Source organism: Lissotriton helveticus, chromosome 7 (assembly GCF_964261635.1).
Source record: "Lissotriton helveticus chromosome 7, aLisHel1.1, whole genome shotgun sequence".
In the NCBI taxonomy this organism is placed as follows: Eukaryota; Metazoa; Chordata; class Amphibia; order Caudata; family Salamandridae; genus Lissotriton; species Lissotriton helveticus.
In genome coordinates this window covers 1427182139-1427194984 of record NC_136068.1, presented here as the reverse complement: position 1 = coordinate 1427194984, position 12846 = coordinate 1427182139, and the positions used below count along the sequence as shown (strand labels likewise).

At 40.8% G+C, this 12846-nt stretch overlaps 1 protein-coding gene across 4 annotated transcripts in view; it reads right to left on the bottom strand.

Annotated features, from left to right (window-relative positions):
* The window catches only part of GAS7 (growth arrest specific 7), a 1616751-nt gene that overhangs the window by 81812 nt on the left and 1522093 nt on the right, over positions 1-12846 (bottom strand). For all 4 annotated transcript variants that reach the window (XM_078654763.1, XM_078654764.1, XM_078654765.1 and 1 more), the window contains one exon: positions 10842-10921. In XM_078654763.1, coding sequence (XP_078510889.1) covers positions 10842-10921 — 80 coding nt within the window. The remainder of the gene's footprint in view (positions 1-10841; positions 10922-12846) is intronic.

Sequence of the window (12846 nt, the reverse complement as noted above, 5' to 3'; positions counted from 1 at the left end):
TCCAGGAAGCACGGGCTACAGCCCCTTTAAGATACTGAGAGGCAGAGAGCCGTTCACCAAAGACAATATCGCGTGGAGACAGATGGTGGTGCAGAGCAAGTGGTCTCCAGCAGTGGTAAGGAGGAATCTGGAAAGAACGCAAGAGACTTACACTGAACACTTCAACAAGAAGCGGAACGTCCAAGGAGTGTTATTATAGAAAGGCGACTGGGTGAGGGTGAAGGTAGCCACCCTGAGAAGGAAAGGGGAGACCAAGTTCACACCGCCGCTGAAGGTCATTGAGCCATACACCAGATCAGCATTACTTAGTGATGGAAAGGTATGGTCGCAGGATAGAATGGCGAGGTGCAGCAAGATCCTGCAGTGGAGGAAGGAAGAGGACGAGAGCGAAGGAAGGAATGTGGAAATGATGGAAGTGGGACGTCGTGAAGAGAGACAAGAGCAAGATGAAGAAGGGACACTACAAGAGAAAGAGCAAGAGGGCGAATGGGAAGGAAGTAATAGCGTGAAAGGCACAGGATGGTTCGTAAGCAAGAATGGAGGCGAAGAGGAGAGTTTGGAAGAAACAAGCAATGGGCCTGAAGCACCGGAGAGTGAGCAGGATGAAGGAAGGGTGAGGACGAGAACAGGAAGAATCGTGAGAACGCCCAAGCGGTTCCAGGACTATGATATGGACTTTAAGTAAGGTTGTTTTAATTGTTGTTTGCAAATGCATAAAGGAGAGAGATATGTGGCATCGGTCTAGTTGTTTTGGCCGGCGCCGGAACAGGATGTTCTGAGGCCGGAACCGGAAGGCGGCCATGTTGTTTGGCGCCGGACGGCTCCGTGAGACACACGGATTCCCGGCGCTCCGGGTAAATAAAGATTAAGGCTAAACCTACCCACTTGTACTGGTTTCCTTCCATGAGAAACGCTTTGTAACATTTCTGTGTCACGACCAGTCAATATGCAGTTTTTTCTTTATGTTGTGCTAGGCTGTTATTTGTATAGCACACAATGGCAATTGGTGTGTCCCTGTGTGCTGCTGCCTATGTATGTGTGTATGTGTCTATGTGGTTAGTCGGTTTGTGCATCTCTGTGTGCGGCTGCTTGTGTCTCTGTGTGTATGTGTCTGGGCGCAAATGTGCCTTTCTGTATGTGCACGTGTGAACACCTGTTGGACCAGCTAGCTCCTAGGGCCTTACATAAACTCCTAAACTCCCAGAGAAACAGGTAATATCTGCAACCTAGAAACACAACACTCTAGTCTCCTATTGAACCGTGGAAACAGATAAAAACCCTTTAATTTGCTGACTCCCTCACAGGTCTTCATAGTAAACATTAGACAAGACACAAAGAAAGTTCACAATGTATTTATTGCCATTAAAGTATTCTATTATGGAGCCAGAATGCTGCGATGTTTATACTGATTATAGTGAGCAAAGCAGTTATCAAACAGTACAGAATAAACATCCACATCACGCTAAAGAGTCTTTTAGCATAAGCCTATCATTACAATGTATGCAAAAGGGAATCATATCAGTGATCTCTGGGGGCAACAAGCCCCAAACCTGGGTGTGCGTGGTCAAGTGGTCTGCATCACAGGTGAAACCTGAGTTCACGAAAGGCTGCTTGCCTCAGAGCGCACTTGTTCCAAGACCGGTCTTCTCTGTTACAATTCTCTTCTGAGGTAAATACGACGGGACCTAGTTTATATAATAAAAACTATGTGTAATTGAAAGCTACAGATGTGCTACCATATTTTGTCGAATAACGTTTGGAGCTATTGCTGACCGGGCGGAAAATAATATGTAAATTTGTTGTGTATTCTGAGCAACCTTGGGAAATGGCAGACAGAATTCCGAGAAGCAGAACTAAATAACAAACAGCATTACTGTGTGTTCATAAATATTAGCATGAAAATAAATGTGTTATGTATGTTAGTGCGAGGCAGTGACATCCTAACCTCTAAAGTGCTAAACTAAGGGTAACCATAGTGGGTCCAGGAGGGATGGTTTCCTAGTATTTACTCTGACATCTTGAAACAATCCACAATCATGGTTATAAACGTGATGGGCTGATGGCCTAGTCTAGCTGTCACCTTGTTGCTCAATGCAGCCACTATAGGGATCTGTCTCCATCCATGACCTAATCCCTGAAATTGATAAAAACGAGTGCCACTGAAACTGGCGACAGCAAGCATCCATCACCTGTCAACAGTTCCAAGAGATTTTCTTGGGTCTCAACTTTGAGCTCGAAAATGCAACTTGATCTGCCCTCAACTATGGCAGTGACTAACCTTGCCCCAGCAGCAGACAGATTAGATGAGAAGTTTATAAAGTGCCTGGACACTCCAGACGGAGCGTCCCGCACTATGATTTCTTTCTAACCGTCAGTGGAGAAACGCCACCATACGCCAAAACAATTAAAGGATTGCCTGAAAAAACTGTTTTTTAACTTCCTACGGAACAGCACTTCTGAGGGCTGTGTCCTAAGATCTAGCGGAAGCAGGTTCCACATTTTTGCTGCAAGAAAACCAAAATATCTTCCTCCCAAATGAGCTCTTTGAAATGTGAGGATGGTCAACCTTGCAGTTCCCGAAGACCTAAGACTACTATTAGGCTGATAAAGTTTAATTAGAGGGAACAAATATCTAGGATGTTTCCCATTTATGACTCTATGACAAAAACATAGGGCTTTGAAAGTCACTCTGTCCTGCACAGGGAGCCAAAGTAGTTCTACAAGAGCCGCACACAAAGGGGAGCATCTTGGAATGTTAACAGACGGGCTGCAGTATTCTGTACCCTCTACAACATTCTCATTCTGCCTTTGGTAGCTCCAAGATATAGAACATTGCTGTAATCCAAGCGGGATACAATCACTGCCTGGATGATGTGTTTTTTAGCTGACTGTGGTAACAAATCTTGGATTTTACACAGCATCTTCAAGATGCGGAAGAAAGTGCCAGCCAGGGATGAAATTTGTTCATCTAAAGACAGTGTAGAAACAAACCAAACCCCTAAGTTTTTTTATTTTGGGCTTGGGGACCAGAACCAGCCTTAGTTCAGGAGACCACCAGACATGGGACCAGATACAAGGCTGCTTACCTACCATCAGAAGGTTGGTCTTTCCTGCATTTTGTTGCAAACAGCTAAACCTCATCCAGTTATCCAAATCTACCAGGCACGCTTTAAGCAAAGAAGCAGCTGTAAATGTACAGGAATTTATATAGCGCAAATCACCGAGCGGTTTCTAAGCGCTTGCTTAGGGAACCCGTCCTGGTATTCCCCTGTGAGATAACCCCGGCAGGGTATCCGCAAGGTGAAAGCCAGGCATCCCGCCGCGAGGGGCCGTTGTGGAGATTAAGCAAGCTATTGCCCAGAGTCGCAGAGTGTGAACCCGTGAATTGAGTAGGCACCGGAGCGAGAATTGTCAAGTCCATGGACATTTTAGGACTCAAGACCCCGCCGAGCCAGGAATTGAACCCTGGTCTCGGGCTGACTTCTGCTTCCAGGTCTGCCTCCTCTAACCAGTGAGCCACACTTCTCCACAGCTTCAGCTTCATTCTGTTAAAGAGTAATCAGCTTAGTATCATCCGCATAAGATACTAACTTCACACCAGGGCTTGCTAGTATGTCCGCTAACAGGTGCATATAAACATTAAACAGGATCGGGCTTAGTGCCGATCCCTGTGGAACCCCTTACAACAGGGAGTGAATCTCTGATTTTAAGGAGTGTTGAATGACTTGAAAGGACCGGTCTTGGAGAAAATAAGTAACCCAGTCCAAAGTGCCACCCCTCACTCCTATGTCCCACAGGCGTTCCCGGAGGCAGTGGGAGACCATATCAAAGGCGGCACTAAGATCAAACAGGATCAGGGCGCTGTCTTACTCTCATCTGCAGCTTTTTTCAGAGATTCAGATGCTAATAGCAAAGCAGATTTGGTGCTATCCATGGGCCTGAAACCAGATTGAGTCTCCTGTAGCACATTCTTTTCTTCAATACACCTAGTCAGTTGGAAATGAAGAAATTTTTCAGCTATTTTTGCAAAGAAAGGAAGCAGGGAGACTGGTCTCAAATTTTCTGGAAGCTAGGAGCCAGCGAGGGTTTCTTCACAAGAAGAACCACCACCGCATGTTTTCAGTCCCTCTGGACTATCCCAGAGGTAAAAGAGAGCTTCATAAGTTTAGAGAGAGAGAGAGCAATGGCTTCCTCACCTTGTAACAGCATGTTTGGGGGAATACTATCCATAGGCAAGCCAGATTTTATCACGGAGAGAAGCTGTAGCTTGTCCACCACAGTAGGCACATGGAAATTAAAAAGACCATTATGCAGTAGTTTATTCTTCAGAGGAAAAAAATTGAAATTCCTACTGGCTTCAGGAAAGGTAGCATAGATCTTATCAATTTTTCCGCCAAAGTAATAGGCCACTTGGTTGCAGTGTTCTGTAGAAGAGGGCATAGATACAGTAACACGCTCAAGAGAGGAGAGCACCTAGAAGATTCAATTTTGTGCAAGTAAAATTCCAGGAGTATTCTCCTAATCTGTTTGTGATTGTTTTTTAATGCTTCTTAGCATACTATTTTATCCTCAGACTAACAATTTCTTCTCCAAAGGCGTTCTACTCTTTTGCAAACATTTTCTCAAAAGCTGTTGAGAAAGCTAGTGCTTCACTCCAGTATCAGGCTACGGCCAGGGTAATCATGAGAGGACACTGGATAAATCCACATCAAGCATTTTCATTTGGTCACTCACTCCATGTTTCTACTGTCCTGTAAGCTGTCAAATCTTAAATGCTGATATGCCAAACACCCAGTTCTGTTAAGTATTTATATTATTTGCACCAGTTAACTCTTAGATGTGAGCTGTTTTGCAGCTACATCTGTGACCAAATTTTTCAACTATCAGCTACCAGTCTTGAGATGCCTGTCAAGCTCCTAACGTTGTGTCCATGTGGGTCAACAATCTTCAGTCAAGCAAGTGTCTGGCTTTATGATTGTTTTGGGGGTATTTATTTTATTTGTGTTAGACACAAAGATGTCTGCGGACTGGAGGAGAATTTGTTTAATGATATTCAAATACTAAAGAAAGTGGCACTTGCTTTACATTGTTTGTTGTTGGGGTCCTGGAAAGCAGCATGGACTTGACACTGGATGGGGAGAGCCTCAATAGCAGCCCACTGAGTGGTTATTGAGCTCGGAATACAATAACTCTTCTGCTTTAGAGTATGTTGTCTTTATCCCTTTTAACAGCATGCATAGTCTGTTTACAAGATGAATCCTAATCTTCAAGGGCTCTCAATGGCGCCGGTGTTTGAAGTCATGATTTCTAGTTGCATTCTTCCCTATTTCATATTCACTGCTGGCTGGCTATTGTTTGCATTTACCACAGTCATTGTAAGCATTATGGAAATGTAAAGAAAGACATGATGCCTTTTCAAAAACAAGCTTTTATGATGGGCAGAGGCAACAAGCACGGATACATTGCAAAGCAACAGACTGTGTGAAAAAGGAAAACAGTGTTCAATGTCCTGGTCTAAAATGTCAAAAGAAAAGGAGTCCATTTGTGTCACACAATCTCAACATGTATGTCATATTCTAATATTATAAACTGATTCAGCGGATGCACCACCACACAAACTTACAATTCAGTTTTACCACTAAACACTGTTTATATAAAAATATCTACATTCATTAAACATTAATCAAGCCTTTATATGTCTTAAAATCAAATACCAGTTGAAAACATATTCTACACAATGTTATTCTAATTGCAATTAAATAAGTAATAATATTCTTGTTGGGAAATCATAGAAGCACCATATCCATTTCTCCTCACAATAGTCCCTCTATACCAGTGTAAAACAATGTATTACACAGTGACAAAATTACAATGCTTCTTTTACACAAAGAAAACACTAAAGTCATTCAAAGTTGTTGACGCAACATTCAGTGGTATTACATTTGGTTCAGTCCACCTTCTTCATGACATAATCCTATGAAACAAATATTTTATCTTAAAATCAAGATTCTTGTTCCTGTAGCATAGCTTAATTTTTTGCTATGCTTCACCCCCTTTGGTTATTTGTTGAGGGTATTCATGTATATTCATCAAGTGTAGTGTTAATTCATCCACCAATTATAACCAGGTGTCTATGATTAGATCAAGGCCCCGGTTTTCGGAGCAATTATTGTCTTTTACCTTCTATATATCCACTTATCAAGGATGAACTGCAATGGATGGATTGGTCTTTGGCCATCTCATTTTTAAAGTTTTTGCAATGTACGGTGTTACTAACAGTCTGGGCCTTGATGACTTGATCAACCAATACAGTAAAGAGGCAGAGATGTGTTACAGGTAGGAAACACTAAGAGGACCTGTGTCCGTTAGTTGTGTGTGCTTAGCTCTGGGTCATTTTGCAAGCAGATCAGTTTGAGGATTGGGCACATTTTGATTTGTTTCCTACGTTTTCTTCACATTTTTGCATTAAAATGCTATATTTGAATCCCCTTTTTTCAACGATTCACTCTAAATATGTGGTGTAAAAGCCACCATTTGAATCTGTTTTTTTTTATTTTATGCGGGGGCAGGACACCCCCCCACCATCCTTTCGCACTTTGGGCTCGCTCACCTCACTCGCTCATTATACTAGGGTACAACATTTTACGTACCACCACTCTGAAAATGCACCAGCTGACACTGACTGCAGGAGGCCTTTTTCATGGTTTAGTCAAGATTCAAAATGCAAGCCAGACCTTTTGCCTTTGCCAATTCTTCTTTCTTATGCTAACATTTTACACTTTCCACAAATGTTTCAGTTTCCTCACGGAAAAAGGTCAGATGTATGGTCTGAGCTCCAACCCGAAAATTAAGCTGTGTTAGACTTATCCAGCAGGCTTACATTGAGGCAAGGCATTTTTTTGGGTCTTGTTTTATTCTTTCCAGCCATGCTTGAAATGATTAATCTTGCTAGACTCAACTACAAGAAGACAATAAACAATAGGAAGAAAGAATTGCAAGCGGAGGCACGGGGGAACTTAGTACAAGCTGCAGAGACCAAGGACATTACATTGCTGTGGAAAACTACCAACGCCCCACTGTTATCCATGTTTTTTCTCATACCAGAGAAGGAGTAGAACGGATTAGGACTCCTGTGGTAATTCCATCAACCATTATGGTTTTTACCGTGAAGGAGGTAGTAAGGGCAATAATTAAAAAAAAACAAAGGGGGAAGGCCCCCACCCGTCAACGTGGTCCCAATGGACACCTACATGTCTAAACTTGCCCTTTGGGCCCCAATTATAACCAAGGCACTAAACGTGGCAGGAGCAGGACACGTACAGCCAACTTGGGCCAACTCACTGATTATTAAAATTTCAATAAGGGATCAAAGAATGACTTGAAATGTTACCAGCCCATCTCTCTGCTTGACTCTTCAGCCAAGCTTTTGGGGAGGGTCTTGCTAGAAAGATTGGAACTTTGGGCTGAAGATTTTTTTTTAACAAATGGGTTAAAGAAATGCCTGGGGACGGTTGAGTAAATGCTTAACCTAAACCTACTGATGGGGAAATGCAACTTGGCCACAGAGAGCTCCCTGCACATATTTTTATAGACTTAAGCTGTGCATTCAACCTGGTTCATCTCAACAAAGAATGCATGGAACAATTGGGGGTGCCCCAAGAAATAATTTCACTCCTACAAAGTTTGCTTTACATGAAGGGAGAATTAACTGAATCTTTCAATATAGAGAGAGCGGTTTGGCAGGGATGCATTTTGTCGCCTTTACGCATCTCCCTATATATAAATGAAGTAGACAAACTCCAGCCGGTGGGTGCAGATACCCCTAGAGTCGGTAAGAGGCAAATACCTATATTTTGTATATGCCGACAATGTGGCCATCATGGTGTTAATCCCAAAAAACCTTTAAAACTTGATCAGCTCCTTTACTGACAATATGGTAGGGAAAGATTTGAAAATTAACATAGCGAAAACTTTTACCATGTATTGTGGCTAAACAGGTGAAAGGACTTATAACTTTTACATCAAGGGAAATAAAATACATAATAAAAAAATGTAATTATCCAGTAATACAGTTTTCTTCAAAAGGGGACTGGGAGCCTCACAGAGAAACATGCATTTCTAACACATCAAGACATAATTAAGGAATATTTAGGTTTGCATCCAAGCTAGGTTCTAAGCCAATCACAGAGCTGAACCGGTCTCAGCTGTAACATATGTAGCTGGAATTTGGTGTGTGTAGGATAACAGACCAATACAAACACAGCAACATACGTTCCTTAGAAGACTCCTGGTGGCACCTCAATCAATACCGGACACCATCATTCATAGTGAGGTGGAAGTTGGATTTATACTATACACATTAGAAACCAAACACCTTTAGATTTGGCATTCTGTATGGTCCAAAGAATAGACACATTTTACTAGATTAATTATATAAGACTGTCTAGGACTTGACCATGCATGTAAAGTCCCCTGGCTAAGGCATGTCAAGAACACTCTGAGGGGGCTTGGAGAGACAAAAGGGTATCCCTCGGAATACCTGGAGGACATAATTGGTCCCTCCAAAAGGGGCCTCAAGGGGTATATACTTAACGTTTTCCAAGGAAAAAGGAATCTGTCTGATCTCCAGAAGGCATCCGTGGGAAGGTATTTGGCATTGAAAGACCAGTCTGGGTGTAAATCATACATTAATCTAACCCATAATATCTATCACAGATATCTCTTAACACGTTTCTGTTTCTTCATTATTCATCCCAAGGTTTCATTTCCAAAGAAGGAAGTGTGGGACCCTTTGACCCGGAAATGCTACTGCAATGATAGATCTGAGAAGTCAACCCAGCGCATAGCACTTTTCTGCAGAATTTACCTGGCACATAGAAAGCAATATCTACAACCTTTTTTTTTTTTTTTTTTTTTTTAAAGAAAGAATTATTAACCAGCCTTTCAGTATTTGTACAACCTAAAGGGTGTGGCAGTTTGCTATCATGTACACATGTTTTTTTTTCCAAAGGTGATTCGTACTAGGGAAATACTGATCAGTGGTGAAAACGAAATAACCTAGTGGATTTACTGTATCAGATAACATATGTTATAGTGGTTGTACCATCATAAAAAGGACCTTTTTTATATGAAATTTAATTTGTATTGTCTAGTGTTTTACAAACGGAATATAGGCTTAATTTAAGAGGATTTTTTTCTGGTATATTTTTATAATCAACATTTTTAAATTGAATGTACTGATGTGAAACTTTTATGGTTTATTTTGTTATGAACACAAAGTTTATGCAATGATATGATGAATCATGTCACTATGGAACACTGGTATTAGATATCTTTCCCTCAAAGTCGGTTGCCATTTGTGTCACGTAGTTTTCAGGACGTTTCAATGCCTCCTTATAAATCTCCATTTAGTACTATTACATGCCTGGTTTCTAGGTGCTGTGTTTTGAGTCCCACCCATTCTAATTTATATGGTGCCCCATTTGTCAACTGTATTTGCTCTTTTGGCTACAGCTGCTACAGTTATGGTGAGGATACTCAAATTGTGTTTAATCTTGAAACCGATAATGAGGTGGATACTGAGTACGTTCACAGTTGCTTCAATGCATTGGATGAAAGGATGCAAGATGATTTCCTTAAGCTACATAAGGGCAACAAAGAAGTGATAATCATTTTGTTTCACTTTCCATTTGGCCTTACAGCTGGTGGCCACCCTCAGATGGATAAGACCTGTGGCTAGAGAAGAAATGTGTGGTCTGTGATGTGCCTTAGGTCTCCTCATATTATCCATGTTATAAATACCTGTGTCTCCCTCCCTGGGTTTTCAGAAACATTTTCTTCCTTTTTTTCCTTTAGTATATACATGTTATTCCCACCTATGAGGATGCTAGAGTATTTGTTCAATTATTCACAAGAAAGTAATATATGACAACTAGCTAATATTTGTTTTTCCTAAATTCTTTGTAAATTGTGCTCTAGCTCCAGTCTTTGTGTCAAACTCCACTAGCTCCTAGTTGAATGATGGTCTGTTAGCCTCAGTCCTTTGTTTCTGCATCAGAGATTACACGACTAAACTTTGTAGTGGTCTATGAGATCCTCCATTAAATTCCAGGTGGTAATACCTTCTATTATAGTCTCCTAGATCGGTGGCTGCTCTTCTTTGTAGTCACGGAAAAATTGTGGAATGCCGTCCAGCTTCATAGACAGTCTGCATCAATTCATTTAGCATTCTGGAAACTCTTGAAAACATGGCTATATGAAATATAATTTTTTCCATTGTGTTCTTGTCCTGGGCCCTTTAAGCACCAGGAGACTGGCTGTTATCAATGCACTTAGACATATAATATTCATCATCGTCACTCACTCACTTTATATTTGAATTCATTATAACAGTAGCTGGCTACAATCACAAGATCCGCATTTAGGATACTGTTAACAGCATATTTGGTCGTTTCATTGACAGCTAGGCTGCATGTTATTGGCAAAACTTCAAAATGATCTACCTTAAATCAATATAAGATATATTTTGCCAGCTTAACTTGGTGGCTGTTCCGTCTTTGCTATTAAACATATATTTCAAGTCTTTGACAAAATGACAAGGTATTGGGAGCTTCTAAAAAATGGCTCTTAAGACTGCAGTTATTTTTAAATTATTTAGTAAATTTAGTACACAGGAACCACCTTTTACTTTCAGGTAGGTTTTGTTTCAATGACAGTTAAAATAACACACAATATGAAAACATGCATGAGGTAAGGTAATATAGCATCAGTAAGAGAGCATAACACCTAGCAACAGATAGCGAAATATTATGTAGAATGGCTGAGTGGAGAATGGAACATACCAGAGTAGTGGTCACCATTTCTTCAAACCATTTGGATTGTGCTTGATTATAGAGGTCCACGCAGCGCATAAGGTCATCCCCTACAAAAAATATTAAAGAGAAAAGTAACTTCTCAGTTTTCTTACACACACTGAAACCTTAAAAGGAATACAGTCAACACAATTAAAAGTTCAGAATATACATGCATCATAACTGAATTCTATGTTTATTTTAGGAAATTCGAGAGGGGCACATTCAATAGTGAATATCATTTAGGGTACAGGTCTCTGTACAAAGAAAACCAAAGCTGATGCAGTAGGAGACCAGAGGGGAGACAAGCTGAGCTGAAAACTCTTACCAAATTCAGGATCTGGTGAATTATAGGGTTTTGTAGAAGCAAATCCTGCAATTCACAAAATCATAGGCTTTACAAATGTAAAACCAGAGGTCGCAACGCACAAAAGGTACATTGGGAGTCACACATGCTTTTGCAGTGCACTTGCAGTGTAAAACTGCAGTTTGCACATTTCAAAATCCTGTGATTTGAAAGGAGTGGATACAAAAGAGGAATCCTCTCTCCTTATAAGGTCAAAATATATTTTTTAATGCTTTGCAACCAGAGCAACATGCTCACTCCTCAAAGAGGGTGGTATAGTACTTTCAGTTTTTATTATTTTGATTACTGACCCTGTTGGACTTGTCCCTTTTTGCAGGGTTATCCCCAAACATTTTGCTTCTTCCTCCTATTTTATCCTGACCAGTTGTTGTTGACTATAAGACTTTGGGCACTTTACCACTGTTAATCAGTGCTAAAGTTCTTATGCTCTGTGTGTAGATTGTTGTTACAATAGGTCCTCCCTGATTTGCACATTCTATTTACTGGTACGTCCCTAGTAAAGTGTGCCAGAGCCTGTAAATCAAATGCTACCAGTGGGGCTGCAGCAATGATTGTGCCACCCACATAAGTAGCCCTTGAAAGGTAAATCTGACCTTCTACTGCAGTGTCTGCCTGCAGTTGTTAACTGCCAGAACGACGTGGCAAATGTACCCACTTGCCAGGCCCTAACCTCGGTAGGCCCAAAATACCCTCGTGGGCAGAGTGCAGTGTATGTTAAAGGTAGGACATGTACTGGTGTGTGACATGTCCAGATCGTGAAATACTGTCAATTTTATTTTTTACTATTAAAAGGCTATCTTGCCCCAGCGGATAGAATGGGAAATGCTTTATAACATCTTACAAGTACAAATTTTCATTGGGGCAAGATAGAGAAATAAAGTTTAGGCTGTCTGAACTTAGAATTTAATATCATATTTTAGTAAACATGGTTTTTAAATTGTGTGTGTGAATATGCTACTTTTTGAAAGTAAAGGTGGTGGCGAGCCTGCTAAACTGCCTGCTAGACTCAGGCACGCACTACTATAAATGATATACAATCTGCTAATTATAATTTGAACATAAACTTAAAACACGATTAACATTCAGTTCCTTTTATTATTTAAGAAAGAATTGACTTATTTAGTGCTCAATTTGAAAAACGTCTTTTCCTTGATGTTTACAGAAAACATTGGTATGCGTAATTTTCAAACAAACATAAAAACGAAATACAGTTGAATTCTTTAAACAATGCAGATGTTGATAGCCCAATGCATTTCGGAACTTGTCATTGTCCCTTCGTCAGGGCAAACACTGTACAGTTTGTAAATCATTTATGGTAGTGCATGCCTGAGTCTAACAGGCAGTTTTTAGCAGGCTAGCCACCACCTTAAGTTAAACCAGAGTGCTTAGGTACACTCAGTCAGACACAGAACACTGATCAAACGATAGAGTTGAACTAGGACCTAAAATGTTTAAACCCACGGAGTGCATAGACCACTTACTTACTACTTTTTGAAAGTAGACATGTTCTCGTCTAAGCATTCTGTGTGCCTCTGACTATTTGTGTATTGACTGTCTGGTTTTGGAGTAACAGGGGATGGGGATGTGCATTCACTGTAGACAGCCACTGGGGGTGGAGGTGTGCTTGGC